The 19,834-nt window shown below is 39.2% G+C and overlaps 1 protein-coding gene across 6 annotated transcripts in view; it reads right to left on the bottom strand.

Annotated features, from left to right (window-relative positions):
- Positions 1 to 19,834, bottom strand: part of PHACTR4 (phosphatase and actin regulator 4) — a 99,729-nt gene that overhangs the window by 13,703 nt on the left and 66,192 nt on the right. For 3 of the 6 annotated variants that reach the window (XM_043445217.1, XM_043445218.1, XM_043445215.1), the window contains 7 exons: positions 15,327 to 15,497; positions 14,228 to 14,308; positions 9,702 to 9,866; positions 8,596 to 8,991; positions 4,239 to 4,833; positions 2,696 to 2,883; positions 1,771 to 1,924 (listed from right to left, as the gene is read on the bottom strand). In XM_043445217.1, the coding sequence (XP_043301152.1) occupies positions 1,771 to 1,924; positions 2,696 to 2,883; positions 4,239 to 4,833; positions 8,596 to 8,991; positions 9,702 to 9,866; positions 14,228 to 14,308; positions 15,327 to 15,497 (1,750 nt within the window). Of the gene's footprint in view, positions 1 to 1,770; positions 1,925 to 2,695; positions 2,884 to 4,238; positions 4,834 to 8,595; positions 8,992 to 9,701; positions 9,867 to 14,227; positions 14,309 to 15,326; positions 15,498 to 16,411; positions 16,440 to 19,834 lie in introns of all 6 variants that reach the window. The other 3 variants (XM_043445219.1, XM_043445220.1, XM_043445216.1) reach the window with 2 other exon arrangements.

Genomic DNA, 19,834 nt, shown 5'->3' with positions numbered 1-19,834 from the left:
ATGTGTCAGGAATATACTCAATAATAATGTAATATCTTTGTATCAAGACAGATGGTAACTAGATTCACTGTGGTGAGCATTTTGCAATGTACAGAAATATTAGACCACTATGCTGTGTACCAGGAACTAACAGTATTGTAGGTCAACTATACTCCAAAAACCAAACAAATTCATGGAAAAAGAGATCAGATTTGTGATCACCAGAGGCAGGGGGTGGGAGAGAGGGAACTGGATGAAGGTGGTCAAAAGGTGTAAACTTCCAGTTATAAAATAAATACTAGAGAGGTAATATACAACATGATTAATATAATTAATATATATGTTATCTATATCAGTCATTAAGAGAATAAGTCCTAAGAGTTCTCATCACAAGGAAAAATTATTTTTCCTGTTTCTTTTATTGTGTATCTATAGGAGATGATGGATGTTCATTAAATGTATTGTGATAATCATTTTATGATGTATGTAAGTCAAACCATTATGCTCTATGTGTTAAACTTGTACCGGGCTGCCAAATATATCTCAATAAAATTAACAAGAAAAAAATCCCCATTTTAAACTAATTCCTAATCCTGATGACCTCCTGGTAATACTCAGAGAGCCACAGGTCTGCATTAAGACTGCCATCCTGGCCAACAGCGGAGCCTGGTGTCTAAGGTAGGAGAGGAGAATACATTTTAATGAACAGGCATCCTTACTTAACTATTTTTAAGGACTATGCCAAGAGTTCCACCTTCTTTTCCTCACTCTACCTAGAGAAACATCTGAGGTGGGCAAACACTTGTCTGTATGCCTGGGCTCTACTTGTAGTACATATGCGGGAAGCTGGCTTACATTCAGCTTCTCTATGCTTTTGGTTCCAGCGACTTGAAAAATATATTAATACTAACACTTTGAAAGGACGCAGTTATGTGGAACATGTGAAATAGATACAATGGAAATTGTGGGTGTGATATTTAACTGGGCTGGGACCTCAGGGCTGAGCAACAGGATAAATGCCAGAAAAGCCTTGCTGTCCTAGGAACCACCTGAATTCTTAGAAACTAAAAAAAAACAAAACATACTTATGTCTATCTTGGGGCTTCCCTGGTGGCTGAGTGGTAAAGAATCCACCTGTCAATGCAGAAGATGTGGATTCCATTCCTGAGTCAGGAAGATCCGTTGGAGAAGGAAACGGCAACCCACTCCAGTATTCTTGCCTGGGAAATCCCATGGACGGAGGAGTCTGGCGGGCTACAATCCACAAGGTCACAAAAGAGTCGGACATGACTCAGTGACTAAACAACACAACAGCAGCATGTCTATCTTATGGTATAAAGCTATGAGAGCCGTCTAGCTCCTTAAGTCCCAAATTCTTTGAAGATACCCATCTGTGTACAACATGTATTTTTTTTAACTATGCTATTTCTAAAATTAAAAAAAAAAAAAAAAAGGATATGTGAATGCTCCACCACCAGCTAAGTCTCTAATACATTCTCCAGGCCAGAATACTGGATTGGTTAGCCTTTCCTTTCTCCAGGGGATCTTCTCAACCCAGGGATCGAACCCAGGTCTCCCACAGTGCAGGCGGATTCTTTACCAGCTGAGCCACAAAGGAAGTCCAAGAATACCATAGAGGGTAGCCTAGTCCTCCAGGGGATCTTCCCCACCCAGGAATCGAATCTGGGTCTCCTGCATTGCCGGCAGATTTTTTACCAACTGAGCTATCAGGGAAGCCCACATATACTGGCATAATCAAATCAAATCTATATATTCTAAGAAAAGGCCTACCTGATCAGTGTGTTCCCAATCTGGTGCCGGATTTCATTCCACTCCTCTTTGCTTTTTCGAGGCCAAGAATTCATGTTCATTTCTGGTTCACTAGGTTTGTGGTTCAACTTCATTGCCAGCGTGTCTTTCCTCTTCACTTTGTTGGCCAGAGCACCTTTGCACGAGAGAAAGAAAAACATGTAGAAGCTTCAGGCTCAACCTTACCTGGAGCCAGGTAAGACTCTGAACAAACATTATCAGAATCCCAGCTTTCTAGTTGGTCTCCAATGAGTCACCTAACATAGAGGTGAGGGTAAGGCTGACAATATCTAAAAATCTTTGCAGCAGATGAACTCAGATGGGTTAAATATACCTTTTCCCTTCTACCAGTTCTCTCTCTACATTTTCTTCTTAGTAAGAGTTGCTTGAGGAGGGATCATTTAAGTAGGGGACAGTCTCTGAATTACAACACAGAGACATTCAAACTAACACACCTCAGAAGGTTCCTACTCCTAAAACTGCTTTCCATTTTCAGGAATCAGGATTCTATTATTCGCAGATGTGTATATATAAACATATATATTTTTTTTCCTTTGCCCCATGAACATAGTCAAGTTTATCAGGCTGAAGAGAGTGTCACTTTTGTCTTTTCCACAAAGCCCAAACACCAACTTTCCTTTATTCCACATTCTTTAATACCATCAAGATAAACATTTTAAAATCAAAACTAAACACATAAAAACCTGATTGACTCAATCTACTGGGCTCCCTCTCACTGGCTTGTATGACGGGAACAGCAGGGACAAGCGTCTTTCCCAGAGGCTTCCAACAGCAGTCAGCCAGACGACTCGGTGAGAGAGAGTGCCTGCATGCATGCATCTACACTTGCTAACACCACACACAGCTGTATCTGTAAGACAGCCTTCTCCTTCTCTCCCTTTCTTACTGTGATGGCTTTCATCTTCGTCCTCTTCATCTCGGTATTGAATGGGACCTTCTGAATCAGAGTCACTCTCCTTCCCTTCTTCCTCCTCCTGCAGACACTGCGGCAGTTTAGGAACGACTGAGGTAGGTGCTACATCTTCATCGAATGCAAATATGTGGCTTTGCTCCTCCTCTTCTTCATCGTCTGGACTAACAAATCAACACAGTTACATTTCCCTTTCAGAGACATAAAGAGTAACTGAGTTGCAAGTCAAAGTATTAAATAACTGAAAAAGTTCATGAATGAAATAATTTATAGTTCTTTTCCTTATTTTTTACAATCTTGCCAAGAAACTTTTTAGCAGCCGTTAATCTGAAGGGCTCTGGGTTCAAATCCCAGAGCTACAACTTATTTACTAGATTTTAAGTGATCTAATTTTTCTGTAAATGGGGATGATACCTACCTTGTTGGCTTGTTGTGAGAATGAAATAGACAAATTCTAGAATGCACTAGTGTTGGGCACACAGGGGCTTGATGATCTATATAAAAGATGCAAGTCTGCTTTGGTCCGATTAAATGAGAAGACTACACAGCATCTAACACAGTACTTGGCTCAAGGAAGATACTCAATAAAAATATTGAACCCATTTCTTAAACCAAGGAAGCAAACAGAAGTAAAGATGAAACTTTACTTTTTCCCTTTACATTCTGGAGGCATAAAACTATGACTTAACCTACTTCAAATTCCTAAACTGTATCTTTCCAGGATATGAAATAAATAAGACCAGAAAGTACAAGAAATTATGGCAGAACAAATAAAAAGGAGGACACTGCAACAACTCTACAACAATTCTTTTAGTAAGACAAATTTCCAGCTTGCCAAGAAATGTTATTCTTCAGTCACATTTGTCTGAATTTTAAAAAGACAGACAAAGTAGGAATAAGTATCAATGCTACTCTGAACAGACTGAGTGGGGACAGATGAACTAGAGAAAAGATTAGCAGTTTCAGTCTACAGGGCTGGAATATTGAGCCATCTTTCAGAGCTCCCTTCTTTTTCTTTAGGTTTCTCTCTGCTTTCTCTACCAAGATCATATGCCAGGCACTAGAGCTTTCAGATTTGTCTAACTGCATTCTCACAAGCTTATGAGGTCAGTATTACTCCTGTTTACAGGCTGGACAACTGAAGAGCAGGCAGGTAAAGTAACACACACTACTGTAAGTTAGTGAATAAGAGGCAGGGCTGGGATGTGAACCCAGAGCTATCTTACTCCAAGGTCAATGTTCTTAAGCACCATGTTACACTGCTTCCTCTATGTAACATAAAAATGCACAGTGGTTTTAATTTTGAAGTAGAGAAGTTTGTAAGTTCTGTATCATGGAAACTTCTGCCATGGAAACAATGTTATAGAAATCAGGAGGGTAAAAGTCCAAATTTAAGAACGTGTCTTATTTGTTGAGTACTCTTCTTATTTTAAGTTTATTCACATTTTCTCTATAAGTACTTTTTTCCAAGAAAGGCTAGCTAAAGAGGGAACAAGAAGCAAGCGTGAAAGGCACTCACACTTTTAGCATTTCAATAGTGATGGGAAGTGACCTGGTCCGACCCAGGGTACTGCTGTCCTCAGAAAAGCTGTCACTGTTCTCGAAGAGCAGCGAATGAGCTCTATGAGAGCCCTCCAAGGGAGGAGTCATGGGAAGTGGGCTGGTCAGGGCCTGCTGGATTCGGATGTGCAGCGGGACTGGGGGCAGCCTAGGGGGCACCTGGGGCTCCCCGAAGCTGTGGTCCAACATCCTCTTGGGTACTTCCCTTTTCTGACTTTCCTGCTGGGGAATCTCCTGGGGTAGGTCTAAGGAAGGTGGAAACTCAATTTCTGGCACAACTTGAAAAGTCTTAGCAGGCAATGGAGGGGACTGAGGGGGTTCTGGAGGTATGTGAGTAGGCAGTGGGGAGGAGGGGGAGGGGGTCAGCAGGGGTTCGGAGCCCACAGAGCATGTGCTCTTCTCTCTCTGATCACTTGGTGCTTTTGTGGCGGTGGTGGCAGCAGCAGCAGACTCTGAGGTGGGTACCAAGGCTGATGGAGTGCCTCTCTTCGGTGGTAAAGGTGGGGATGGCTTTGATAACAACGTACCACTGTTTATTGCTTGGGACAGTTCAGCTGGAAAAGAGAAAGCAGTACCTCAATTTAAGATGGTTTTGCAGTGCTTTGAGGGGTCAGCCCAGAACCTAGAATTAGAGCTGAGTTCAGTCTTCCTCTTCCATGCTAATTGTATCATTTTATGGCTTTGCCATTCTCTACGCCATTGTGAAACAAAAAATTAATATTTAAATATGTAGAAGGTCCAACAGACATATAGAGGTGTAAGAAGACCACTACCTTAATACTCTAATGAGAAATTTGTTACTTCTTTAATAACAGACATGACAACTTTTTATGACTTGATCTTGGTGTAGATAAAGTTAATACAAAAAGAAACAACAAAAAAATGTGGCTAATAAGTTCTTTTGTCTAACAACACTCCATATTCTTATACAACAGATCATCTTTATCATCTCACAGAAGGAAAAACTGTGGCCCTAAAAGTTAGGTGGCTTGCCCAAGATCATACTACAAACTGGTTAGGACTCAGCTAGTTCCCAGGGCTCATTCTTATGAGGTTCCAACCTCTGGATTCCCCTGACTTTGTTTTTAACTAGTACCCACACCTCTTCCTGTTCTTTACGTCCAATCTGCCATCTCCACTTTTCAGTACACTATGGGCTCCTTGATGAAAGGGCATCCCTTGTCTCCATCAGCTCTTCAGAGGGTGGGGCACAGTGCCTGGCACACAGTGGTCCTCAACACATGTTTATTAGGTGAGAGGCCCCTCCCCTGTACCATGACAGTATATATCCTTATGTGATTCCCCCCCCAAGCCCACACATCTCAGGTGTTGATTGAGCAAAGTCCCTTTTAGAACTCCAAATGGCTTTTAAGTGGACCATCATATCACAAAAGGTCAACCTGGCAAAATAATTAAATAGTAGTTCTCTCTCTCTCTTTTTTTTTTTTTTTTTTTTTTTTTTTTTTTTTTTTTTTTTTTTTTTTTTTTTGGTTGGAGGTATTACTTCAAACATTTCAGTGGTATTTGTCTACATGATATGAATCAGCCTAATCATTATTCCCCATTCCGATCCCCCCTCCATCTCCCTCTCCACCCGATTTCTGGTCTTCCAGTGCACCAGGCCGGAGCACTTGTCTCATGCATCTCTCTCTCTCTTTTAACTTTCTAAACAGTGGTTCTCTTGGTCACCAACCTCCGACCCTTGACTCAAACCCCTCACTTTGGTCCCACCAATTGTTTACAAAGGTTTTATATGCCTTACCTAGACAGCAACACCTCAAGTTTCCCTAAAATAAAAAAAATTTAATTGCTCTAAATCCCATTCAAAATAAAAGTCTTCAAAATAAAAATAAAAGCATTCAAAAAATAAAAAGCATTCAAAATAAAAGTCTAGCTAATATGATAATGTTTTAATGTCACTCTTCATAAGTAAAATTTTAAAAGGTATTTCTAGAAAAATACTGCATATTCTTATAAAAAAAGGATTCAAAAATGGAAATTTTAGGATCAGTGAAAGAGATATATTCTGGTAGATTGGATTTTTGCTGGCTGGCTAAAAATTGTTGCTATTCACTTGCTGGAAATGGCTAAAAACAGTGGTTAGCTATTCCAGCTACAACAAAATCCAACCCTGACAAGATCAAATCTGAGTATTTTAACAACTGAATTGGTAAAGTAAGTTAGCTTTAGGGATTTAAGGGAAACATTTACCTGAAAAGGAAAGGACCCCTGGCACACACACTGTGATAATGGCATTTGGCATGGGGAAGATGCAGAATGTTCACTGGAGGGCTTACAATTCCCTTCATCAGTTATTCATGGAGGTCTTCCTTAGTCCCAATACTCCTAATTAATTAGTCCTTAGTCCTAATTCCATCATGCCTGTTAGTAGACACAGCAATGTCTAAATATTGGTTTCTAAATGTTTGTGTTTCATGGACCAACATTATCAAAAAGACATTCTCAACCAATCTCAGGTTGTTAATCTTTACTTTTAATTATTTTCAACTAAGGGTTTTTTGGCCATGCTGCATGGCTTTTGGGATCTTAGTTCCCTGACCAGGGATTGAACCCAGGTCCCCAGCGGTGGAAGCATGGAGCCCTAATCACTAGACCACAAAGGAATTCCCTCAACTAAGCCTTGATATTCAGTAAACCACTCAATAGCATAACCCGTTCATGAAAGAAATGGTCTTTTAACACCAAAGAATCAAGAAGGTCCATAATTTCGGAATAAAGGATAATTTTCTTTTTTTTTTGGCTGTGCCCTGCAGTCTGTGGGATCTCAGTTCCTTGACCATGAATTGAACCCAGACCATAGCAGTGAAAGCCTGGAATCTTAACCATTAGGCCACCAGGGAACTCCCTAAAGAATAGTTCTTTAAATCTGTCTCACTTTAATAAAAACTCCATGACTATCCTATTTTTCTCTTTCAGCTGAGGACTGCTCAATCCCTTGTCACAGGGCCTATTGCTTTGGGCTATTCACCTGAGGCCAAGGGCGGCCTCTATAGTTTAGCCCAGGATATAGTCAGACAGCAGTGGCTCCTGATGTGTGGTTTCTATATACAGAGCATCAGCATCGTCTGGGAACTCATCAGAAATGCAAATTCTCAGGCACTACTCCAGACTTACTGAATCAGAAACTCTAAGGGCAGAGCCCAGCACTCTGTGTTTTAACAAGCCCTCCAGGTGACCACAAATGAGAACCCCTATGTAAACAATTTGAAAACACAAATGTACAGACAGAGGCCTGCACTCCAGAGTTGAAAGAGCTGTATTTGGTTTCTGTCTCTCACTAACTGCAACCTTGAGTCAATCACAACCTCTTCACTTTCTTATTGCCCTAACTATACACTAGATAAAATAGATAAAACTTCAAATGGAGGTTTTGAAAATAAGTATATGAAAGTTCCTTGATCCTCAGAGGTAAGTCAACATGTCACTATCCATCCAAGGTGCTGATAATAGTAATAACCTGCATCCTGCTTCTCTCAAGCTACTCCAGGTTCTAGTTGCTCCACCTAATTTGTTTAATCAGCCATTTAATGAGCACACTTTTTATTTCTTCATTCAATCATTAACAAAAACTTTAAGCAGTACTAAACCTAATATCATTTTTCTTGAGGAACTACTTTTTTCTTCTCCTCCCTTTCTTGAAAATTCCTCTAAAATTATATAAGGAAAACCAATCTAAATATAATTCCTGTACATATAAAAAACTTACTAAACCAATAAAAAGTTACTATCTTCCCTGCTTTACTTCTTCTACCACTCACTTTATTAAGAGTAGCATCTTTAACTCTCCCAAGACAAAACACGGTTTGATCAGAACAGTCTAAGTAGCTCGGCAGCTCCCCATGAACATACTACGCTAGATGCTGAACCACAAGTTACACGGGCACCGCTACACTCATCACTTCGTCTACTGGGTTTATGCTGAAGGAAGGCATGCATTGGCAGTTTAAAGTAGATTAAAAAAAAAACCCTTTCACCATGTAGGTCAAACCCACTGTGGTCTGTTCATATGTCTAGTCCCCCAACTATAAACAGCAATTCAGAAACATTGCTTCAGGAAAAATAAATATTAATCTCCTAAACCTTGAACCTAATTTCAGTGATATCTGATCCCACTCTTTCCATTCATAGCCATCTGTCTCATTTTCAAGACTTTTTTCTATACTGAAGGCATTCAAAGGGACAAGCTATGGAGAACTCTCTCACAGATCAAATCAATATTGTACCAATTATCCAATAAAACAACCATCTAAAACCAAACCAAACCCCAAACAATGGAAAGCTAAAGACTTACGTACCAATGACAGGGTTGCTGTTTCTGTGAGTTGGTTTTGGGGGCGGGATAGGGGGCTGCTTGGCAGGGCCTGTGTGAGAAAGGCTCAGGGAAGCAGCGGTGTTAGTGCTGGCAGGAGCAGCGGGCAGGGTCCTGGGTGCCTGGGAAGGGGGGCCAGAGGAAAGGACAGGTTTTGCCGGGTTCGTGGCAGCCACGGTAGCAGCAGGTGCTGTGGTGGCGGCAGTGGTGGAGGCAGACGAGCTGGGTCTTGCCGAGTTGCCAGAGGAAGTGGCATCCTTTGCTTGCCCTTCATTTGCTTCGTGAGAAGAGGACAAGTGTCTTTTAGGGGGAAGTAAAGGCTGTTTGGGTACACTCTCAGGGACGAATTCTGCTTCAGAATGAGGCTGGCTTCCAGTGGAGCCTGTGAAATAACAGATGGGATTTCAAAGGAAAGAGAGTTACAAGACAGGCTGAAAAAGGTAACAGACCTACCACTTACAGTCAAGTCCATCTTTTAATGTACAGGCTGGTTTACAGACAAAGTTTCCCAACCTCACACACTTTTAGGTATATGACACTTCCTCAATCAGTAAGAGAGGCTTGTTATGATAGTGATTTTTCACACAAGAGCCAGGCAACTGGACACAGAGTCCCTTGGGTGAAGGAGAAGGGATGTTTAGCTTGAAAAAATCCTACACACATCGATATTTAATAGCTTCTTCCCAGTTGGCTCATACAGAAAAAAATCTGCCTGCAATACGGAGACCTGGGTTTGATCTCTGGGTCAGGAAGATCCTCTGGAGAAGAAAATGGCAACTCATTCCAGTATTCTTGCCTGGGAAATCCCATGGACAGAGGAGCCTGGTGGGCTACAGACCATGGGGTCGCAAAGAGTTTGACATGACTGAGCAACTAACACACCTCAGTCCTTGAGAATCACAAATTTAGGTATTTTGTGAACATAAGAACGAAGGGAGAAATTCTATTTCAAGCGGCAACTAGTTGAAGAACTGCTGGAGGGAAACAGAAGTCCCTCTGGATTTTACTTCTCCCCTGGCTCCTGCAATCCCCTGAGATAAATGAGAATGACTGGTCCATGGCTCCTAGACTAAAAAATTCAGAGTTAATTACCTAGTCGCTTCTTCGGCTCCTCTTCTGGAACAGGCTTCCTGAGACTTGCTATTCTTCCCGACTCCTCCTCTACCTGGACTGGACTAGAAGGTCTGGCGCTCCCTATGAGGGCGGTGTGGCCATTCTTTAACGTGGCATGGTTCAGCTTCCCTGGATCCTCACCACCTGCAAGGTCCAAAAGAAAGCAAACTAGTGGACTGGCGTTGTCAGGTAGGGAGAAGAGCTGGCAATTTCTAACCTTTCTTATCCCCTTTATCCAACCCTCTTCCTGTTTTAGCTTATTATTGAGATCTAAATTATTTGGATTTATAGTAGTAATGAAAATAATTAATTCCTTTCTCAATAAACATTTGATTGTCTATTATATGCTTTGTTACATGAATAAGATTCATTAAACATAGGTAATCACTACACTAAATGTTAAGAGCTATAACGAGTAAAGTGCTATGGTAGGAATGAAGAAACAATTCTCCTGGGGGTGGCAATGGAGTGAGAAAAGCTGCACAGAAAGTGGTAGCTAAACTGGGTCTTACAGGGGGAGCAGGAGCCTACCACTTGATGACGAGATAAGGAAAGCCACGCAGAAAGAAGAACGGCACGTATGAGGTGTGAGATTATCTGACACATTTGGGAACTGACAACTAGTTTGGCCTGGTAGGAGAACAGATGCCCAGAAGAAAGCATTAAGAGGAATGAAAACAAGCAAGAGCAGGGAATGGAAAGGTAAGCAAGAGCCAGGCTATGAAGGGTACCAAATACCACGTAAAGGAGTCTGGACTGAATCCTGTAGGTAACAGGAAGCCAAAGAATTCACGGAGAGAGAGAGAGAGAGATGATCTGCTCTGTCTTCTAGAAGATTAACTCTGAGAAGGATGCATTAGGCAGTGACTGGAACGGGAAAGCTAACAATGAGCAGAAGGCAGGTGAGAAATAGCAGAGGTGCCTGACGGCATCAGGAGAGGACAGCAAGGGGGAGAACTGATAGATCAAAGGTAAACAGAACACACATGACGGGTTCCTATAAGCTAAATGGCAGGAATGACCACCGGGCTGCTGGCTTTGGGATGACCACTCACCACTATCACACTTGTAGGTTAAGAACTTTTCATGGAACAATTAGACAAATGTTCCCGGTTACTGCTGAGGTTACCCAGACTCCTCTGGAGGAGAGAACTGAAAAACAGGTTAAAGTCTGGAAACTGTCTCACCTCCTAGTGTCATGGGAACTGGAACTAGTTACTCTCTTTGTTTTCATAGGGAGATACTCCTTGTACACTCCTGCACCCCAACCCGGCATTTCCTACTAAGAAATTAGACGGTGTCATTCTTTACACAGTCTCAGTAAGAGGTGGAGCTTGGGTTAAAGGTGGTGGAAAAAAAGTCTAAGGCAATGAGCCCTGAATGAAAGTGTACTTCTAAAATATACTTCTAATGCTCTGACAAGTATTTCTTCTTAAATTTAAAAACAGAGGAGGGGGCAAAATGACAACAGTGATGCAAATGTTGTAAGTTACTACTCATGTTAATACAGCACAGCTGTAACAAAAAACAGGACTTTCTAGAATATAAAGCAGTGAATCATTTCAAAGCCAACAAAGACCCCTACTTTCGAAAAACATGTAGTGAAAGTTTAAGACACATTATTAACTAGTTTCTACTCAGCACATACCAGCAAAAGTGATCAGTCATTTTTAAGTTATTTAATCAGGACTGTCAGGACTGTAAAATTTCTTATATTTAATGCAAACGTTTTGTGCTAAATGCTAATGGGAGTAGAACAGAAATACTAACAGAATGTGGCCTGAACATCTATGAGTGCTTTGCAACCCCCAACTCAGAAAGTCCATGATATATTTTATAATACAGTCAAGTCAGCACCATAATCAAGCCAAAGCCGTTTCTGAGTATGAAAAGAACTGCAAAGTTCAAATACTGCTTTTAACCTAAACTGGAGATCCATAAGCAGGCCATAAGCCCATCTCAGTTTTTTCTTACAGAATAAAGCTTGGGTCAGTTCTCTGGTTAGCATACGGGCATCTTGTCCAATGGTTACAATTCCCTTATCAAGTAGACCTTCAAGCTTGCTTCTAGGCTAAAAATAACTTGGATCAAAAGTCGGTAGGAAGCATATAGCAAAACTGACTGAATGAAGATGAAAAACAAGAAGGAAGCAATGTACAGGGTTTGGTGAGCGAGCCAGAAAGGTGAGCAGCAGAAGAGGGCATGGGGTAAGGAACAGCTGTTATCAAAACACCAACGGCCAAAGGTGCTGCAAAAGAGGCATTATAATTGTGGTCACCCACCTAAATACCTAGAAGATTTTGTGTCCTACTGTAAAAGACAAATAGACTCATGAAAAAACAAGTTATACCTGCTCATTACTAACCATGCAGAAAATTTAGAAAAATAGAAAAAATCCTTTATACTCCCATTCCAACATCCAGAAATAACTAATGCTAATAATATTTTAGTATATTTCCTTCAAGTTTGTTTTCTCTGCTTAGTTTTTATATAGTTGAGATAATACATAATTTCATTAAAATTTGCAAATAAGCAACACAATCACATGGTTCAAAACCTAGAGTATAATATTCCATCAGTTTGGTTCCTTTCTCCCACCAACCAAAGAATACATTTTTAAAACTTCGCTTTCAGATTTTGTCTTACGCAAAGTAGCTCTAACGAAGAGAAATGAAATGCAACCAGTGTACTACAGTCTTACTCTTCTGATAAGCTGCTTCATATAAGTCACACATTGGAGAAAGTTCTGATATTATTAAACCAGCAGTGAGTGTTGAAATACCAAAGCATGATCTTCATGACAGACTAACAAGAAAGACTAGGGCAGCAATATGGGCATGGAGATGTATTTGATAAAAAAAGAAAAGAAAATGACACAGTACTATAGCTAGCACAAAGCTGAGGATGTACAAAGAGAAGGAGAATGTTTGCCCCAAGGATCCTTCGCCAACCACTAAACTGCAATTCCAGAGTTAAAGCCCACAGCCAGATAAGGAAGGCACTTTGGAGGGAAGGTTGAAGGAAGTTTTTCTTATTCCCCTCAGAAGAAAATGGACTTTAAAATAGAAAATTAGGAGGTAAATATTGGAAGAAATAAAATCATTTTATGTTTACCCCTTAAGTTGAGATTCTTAAAAAAAAAAATCAATTATCCTCACTTTTTATGTTTTATTTAATATTTTTTCTTCATTAGATGTTTTCATTCCCACAAAAAATATATGCCCACTTATATGCAATAAAGGGGTGGGGAGTGGGAGGTACAAATTGTGGGGTATAAGATAAGCTCAAGGATGTATTGTACAGCAAGGGGAATATAGCTAATATTTTGTAATAACTCTAAATGGAAAGTAACCTTTAAAATTATATTCAAAAGGCTTTCTTTAAATAAATAAAACATAGATGGTATGGCATTGAATTTTATAGAAATATCTTAATCATTATTTAGTATTTTTCATTGTCAAGTTTAACACCAGTAGAGAAAACTGTATAAAATAGAAATGTAAATTTTAAAAACATAAGGAAAACACCTGACTGAGCATCATGGACATTAAGAAATATTATAAAAATGTTCCCAGACCTTGGAAACCTCCCTCTCTCCCTAGTAACATACTTCTCCTTCCCCCACAAAGCAATCACTCTTCTAACCCTTATAATCCTTTCTTTGTGTTTTTATTATAGTTTAACCACATAATCATGTATTTCCAAACACTGTTCTTTCTTTCTACTTATAGAAATGATACCATATATATTCTTTCATGACTGACTTCAATTTCTCAGTATTACTGATGAAATTCACATTAAAGGAAATAGGTATAGTTAGCATTGTCATATAATATTTCATTTTATCAATGTATATCCCAAGTTACTTATTATATATTTTACTACTGAGGACATCTGGGTTGTTTCTAGTTTTGCTCTACTGTTTAAACATTGCGGCTATGAGCATATTTATAATGTATCTCCTGATACACATGTATACACGTTTTTGTTCCGTATATACCAAAGTCTGTACAAAGGTTTACATATTTCCAGCTTTTGTAGATTAGGTTAAACTATTTTTCAACGTGATCATTCCACTTTAACACTTATAACAATAGTTGTATGTAAATTCCACTTATTTCATACCCTCATAATTTTTGTTCTTGGTCATTTGGTTAATTTTAGATTTTCTAGTTTATGCCTAGAGCTCTTTTATTTTGGTTTTAATTTGCATCTCTTAATTACTAATGAAGTAAGAAACCCACCTTTTTCTTTGTTTGTTGGGCATCTGTATGTACTCGTCAGTGAACTGTCTGTTCAGTGCTTTTGCTCACGTTTCTACTGACTGCCTTTTCTTTTTAAATGAAAATTTTAAAAATACGTATGCTAGATGGTGAAAGCTTTTTAAAGTCCCCTCCCCTCTCAACAACAGCAATAATAAAGAAAGAAAATTCAAATACCTAGTCAAAACCAAAGACCAAGTGTACAGAGACAGACATATGTTGTTTGAGTGTATGCATACTCACCCTGCTCAGAGTCTTCCAACAGAACCCCTCTTTTAACCAGCTCTTCTCTCGGTTTTCGCATAGATATTTTTCTCTCTAAAACTAACATTAAATTAGAAAACAATACTCAGAAATGTGGCAGACAAAAGTCAACACCTTAGGTAAAAGAATAAAGTGGTTCAATTTTCTATTCTTAGGAAAGAAAAGAATACAAAACCAAACTTCAAATTTTAAAACTTAATTTCTCTGGCATCCTGTGCTATTGGGAAAGCATCATTTCCAAAAGGAACTACACAAGTTCAGCTTTACGCCCCCCTTTTTCTTGGCCACGCCATGAGGCTTATGGAACCTTAGTTCCCTGACCAAGGATTGAACTCTGGCCTCTGGTAGTGAGGGGGAGGAATCCTAACCACTGGACTGCCAGGGAATTCCTTTCTTTTTTTTAGAATTATTTGTTTATTTGTCTAGACAGGGCTTAGATGCTCTGTGGCAAGTGGGATCTTAATTCCCCAACCAGGGATGGAGCCTCTGCATTCCAAGGTCCCTCCTTCCTTTTTTATGGAAATTTCAATAATGAGATATTTATGGATGAACTTTTTCTGGGAGGAAGTAGCCAGAATGGGAAAAAAGAAGCATCTTAGGGCTTCCCTGGTGGTCCAGTGGTTAAGAATCTGTCTGCCAATGCAGGAAACATGGGTTTGATTCCTGGTCTGGGAAGATCCCACACGCCACAAGGCAACTAAGTGCGTGTGCCACCACAATTGAGACCAGGCTCTGGAGACTGGAGACTGCTCCCAGCAGGAGAAGCCACTGCAATGAGAAGCCTGCGCACCACAATCAGAGAAAGCCCATACACGGCAGTGAAGACCCAGTGCAGCTAAAAAAAAAAAAAAGCATCTTAGACTTGCTGTAGTTCAGGAGCTCCATTCACCACTCAACTGATAAACATTAATTCCATCAAAATACTTAGTGAGTGACCACTTGGTTTTTTAACTCTAATAGATTCAATTTCCTCTTCAAATAGGGGGTTATAGAAAATTGCGAAGAGAATGAAAAAGTTAGGTACTTCCAATGGGGAACTCTTTGACTCAGAATATATACATAAATTTTAACATCTCACCTTCTGATGTCTCTTTGAACTTATCACTTTTTTTTTTCCGCCATTTCCAGGGCTTGAAGATCTTGCCAAAGCCTGAGAACTTGCTCTTCCTTTTGGTAGGAGGCGTTATGTCTCCTGCTTCCACACAGTCCATGACCATGCCTAGGTCTGCAGTGGGCTGACCTATTTCTTCTGTTGCATGAGAGGGAAAGAGGGAAGAGAACAGCTAATTTATTATTTCAACATAATCTTGAAAATGTCCCTTCCCCTCTCTTCCTGTGGTAGTTGGAAAGGATCAGAGCAATGATGAATAATCATGCAGACAGACTCCTTGACATCACATGGACACCAGACATCAAAATCCATAACAGATAAATTACTAAGGGGAAAAAGAAACAAATGGAGCTGACACATCATTTTAGAACAAAAATTCAATGAGATGATCATAATCAGCTCAAATCTCTTAAAGGCACATGCACACACAAATGTGGATCTCTTCCCAATATGCAGGAGATCTTGCCTCAATGTAGGCTTCTTGGCATGGGGGAAGGTCAGTTAACAATACTATCTCTTGTGTCACTGAAGCAGAGAATTCCACCATCGGGTGACTGAGTAATTTTCTCTGTTAAAACACTGCCCTCTCCCTATTCTCCTTTCTCAGGACATAAACAGTCAGGGAGGGGATAACACTTACTTGTGTATGTTATCAGATTATTTTCTCCCTTTGCAAAAAAGACCTTAGGTAATTTGGGAGTACTGGAAGGGACTTGGGGGGTGGGACAGGGGTGTTAGAGATGCTTCAAAACAAAGGAAAAATGTAAAGTAGAGATGAGATTTCAGCTTGCTTATCACAAGATTGCTTTAGGGACAATACTGATTCTAAAGATTTGACAAGAAACATATCTGACATGATAAATGTGCAGGACTGAAATGAAAGGCCATGAGTCCCTCATAATGACCACACATGCAGGGTTTAGTGAGTGAGCTTTAGTGGCAGAAAAAGAAGCAGCCAAGACTGGGCCAAGAATAATAATAATAATAAAAAGCAGGAAGGCAACAACAAAAAAAAAAGCAGGAAGGCAACACAATACAACTTTGCACTCCACCTACTGTCCCAGGGCTCTTTGGAGAAGTCTAGAGGAGAAGAAAAAAAAAGAGTCATGTGGAATAACAATCCTGGAATTAAAGTGAGGCCTTTACTTTGTAGAAATACATCAAGGGTCACATACTATATAGTCATGCGTAATAAGTTAACATATTTATTGTAAATAACTTCACATTTGAAGCAAATAATGCATTTGGAGGTGGGGAGAAACAAAGGAGCATAATATAGGCACTAAAAAAACCCTCTTAATAGACATTTTTTCACAAGAGAAAACATACAATCAATAAGCATTAATTTTTTAAAGAAACACATGCCCAGTTCAATCTTTTTTCAGTTGATAGGTGTTGAGTCTAGAGAAGTCTGTTGATAAAGGTCAGATTTACACAATCGTAATTAGAGTGACTGCAGCGATGGCTGCTGATACATTACTTTGCCTAAAATGACAAGGGCAAGACAGGGGCCCGGTTCCTGAAGTGCAAGAGACGAAAAAGACACCATTGATGTCTTTACTTGAGGGCATCTTGGGACTCGACTATTCTAATTCTTTACATGAAATGCAATAAAATATAACACTGGATCATATTTTTCCAGGTTGGTTGCTCCTGTCCTGGGACAGACAACCAAGAGTAGCACTAGCGTGAACAGGTGATACTGCTTTTAAGAGTGAGTGCTTTAACTAAGACAGTATTCTACCAATTATGGAATGTCAGTGAGACCTGAAGACATTGCAGAGCATTCATTATATAATATTTAACATATGTTAATGATAACACTTTCAGGAATGGAGCTAAGTAACATAAGCTGTTCTTTCTCAAATATCAGCCTTCCTTACTGAGGCAGAGATAGACTGAGACTTTAAATCTCTTGCTAACCCAACCAATGACTGAACTTCACTCAGTTCCAAAAGACACACAGGAAAATGCCTGTTTGGTTAAAAGTAACAGAGAAGATAATATAAAAAACCAAAAACCAAGCCAAGACAAACAAAAAACCCTCAAACTAACAATGCGAAAGTAAAAATTCTAAGTGCTATGTGATGCTTTTACAAAGAAAAATAGCCAAAAAGCTTTATAGAAAGGCAGTTAACAAAATCACAGAAAGTTGCTGTCTGTAAAGTCTTAAAATGAAAATACATCCGATCTAGCCTGCTTCCACTATCTTTTTGATACCTAATCACCTTTTTGGCAAATAGATGGGAAAAGTGGAAACTGGTAGATTTTATTTTCTTGGGCTCCAAAATCACTGCAGATGGTGACTGCAATCATGAAATGAAGATGCTTACTCCTTGGAAGAAAGGCTGTGACAAACCTTGACAGCATATTAAAAAGCAGAGACATCACTTTGTGACAAAGGTCAGTATAGTCAAAGCTAAGGTTTTTCCAGTAGTCATATATGGGTATGAGAGTTGGACCATAAAGAAGGCTGAGTCACAAAGAATTGATGTTTTTGAACTGTGGTGTTGGAGAACACTCTTGAGAGTCCCTTGGACTGCAAGGAGAGCCAACCAGTCAATCCTGAAGGAAATCAACCCTGAATATTACTGCAAGGACTGATGCTGAAGCTCCAATACTTTGAACACCTGATGCAAAGAGTCAACACAATGGAAAAGACCCTGATGCTGGGAAAGATTGAGGGCAGGAAGAGAAGGAGGTGACAGAGGATGAGATGGTGGGATGGCCATGAGTTTGAGCAAACTCTAGGAGATAAAGGAGGACAGGGAAACCTGGCGTGCTGCAGTCCATGGGGTCACAAAGAGTTGGATACAACAACTGAACAAGAATTCACCTTGTAAAGTAGGACTTAGTTTATCCATTTTAGTTCTTCATTATATTGAACAACACATTCATGTATCCCCTTTTTCTTATACATTCAAAGCAACAAAATCATGATATCCTTTCAAACATATTTATGCCTGCTAACATATGAGCTCAAAATAAGTTCAGTTTATATTAAGTCACAGTGTATCTGCAAAATACCAACAGCTAATGATAAAAAGGAATGCATCTGCCATCCAGTCACTAACACAAAAAGCAAAGACAGCAGTTTTTTTCTTTGATGCTTTATGCAAATATGCTTAATCTTCACATCCATAAAACTTTTAGAAGCGGGTATGCCTCTTGCATCATGCAGTGAGGCTCAGCCACACCCAGTGCTAACCCAGTTACTATTATCCCCAATTCATTCATATTCTCACATTCTCCTTTCCATATTTTCACATTCTCCCTTCTCTCCTCCTCATTTTCATGACAAACAGAACATTATTTTCGTGACTCCCAAATCTGTTCAAATACTTGCAATCAGTTCAGCTGCCTTTTCAAAACATGGAATCTGCAGGAGGTGGGCCCTAGAAATCTGTTTTCAAAAAATTTCCCGGGTGATCCTTATAATCAGTCAGGATGCTAAATTCAAATTCAGATACTATCTGGAAAGCTTTTGCATGTCAAGAGAGACAGAGACAGACATTATCTGCATGTAACCTAATTCTTTGTTGAAGAAAAATAAACCAGAAAATCATGGCACCATTCCAGAGTTTCCGACTCAGGTAAATTATTCCTACAGAAGAATTGGGAGGATCTTCCCTGTGTTTCCTAGACTCAGACAAAATTTAAATTATAAATAAATAAAAAGTTTAATTTTTTCCCTAGATTTTAAAGAGAATTAGTCATTTATTAATTTTTTTAGAGACTAGCCACTTATTATTAATTTTTTTTCTTTTTCTTCTCTAGATTTATAACATACTATGTTCCATGTGTACTTGGGAATATAGCGTGTTGTTCAGTTAGTGAGTGTAGTGGTCTATATATAAGCCAGTTATGTCAGGTTGGTTAATCATGTTATACAAATCATTAATAAATATTCTTTTTGATATGTTGTCAGCTTGTTCTATCAGTTACTGAGAGAGGTATGTTGATATTTCTACCTATGAAAGTAGATCTCCTTACTTCTATTAATTCTAGCTTTATATACTTTAAAACTGTATCTTCCTGTTGAATTGACCCTTTTATCATTATGAAATTCTCTACATTGCTTTAATAACATCTTTACTTTGTTTTTCTCTCTAGTTTGAAACTGTTGTCTTTTAGAATGTTCAGTTCATTTATACCTAATGCTTTTACACACAGCTGGTCTGCCATTTTGCTGTTTATTTTCCATTTGCCTCATTTGTTCTGTGCATCCTCGACTTACAGTCTACATTTAAGGTAGTACTTCCACAATATATAAAACAATGCAAGAACCTTACATTTCAACTCCATTATTCATGTTGTCATATTTTACTTATACATACATATAACAATAAACCATAGAAAACATTATTGTGGTTTTAACAAATACTATTCTTTTGTATTTCCTGCATACTTGCTTTTTCAGATATTCTTCATTTCTTCCTGCAATTCTCCACTTCCAAGTAAAATAATTTTATTCC

Source organism: Cervus canadensis, chromosome 24, assembly GCF_019320065.1.
Source record: "Cervus canadensis isolate Bull #8, Minnesota chromosome 24, ASM1932006v1, whole genome shotgun sequence".
NCBI lineage: Eukaryota > Metazoa > Chordata > Mammalia > Artiodactyla > Cervidae > Cervus > Cervus canadensis.
Note: the sequence above shows the minus strand (reverse complement) of the source record. Positions and strands in the feature narration are given on the sequence as shown.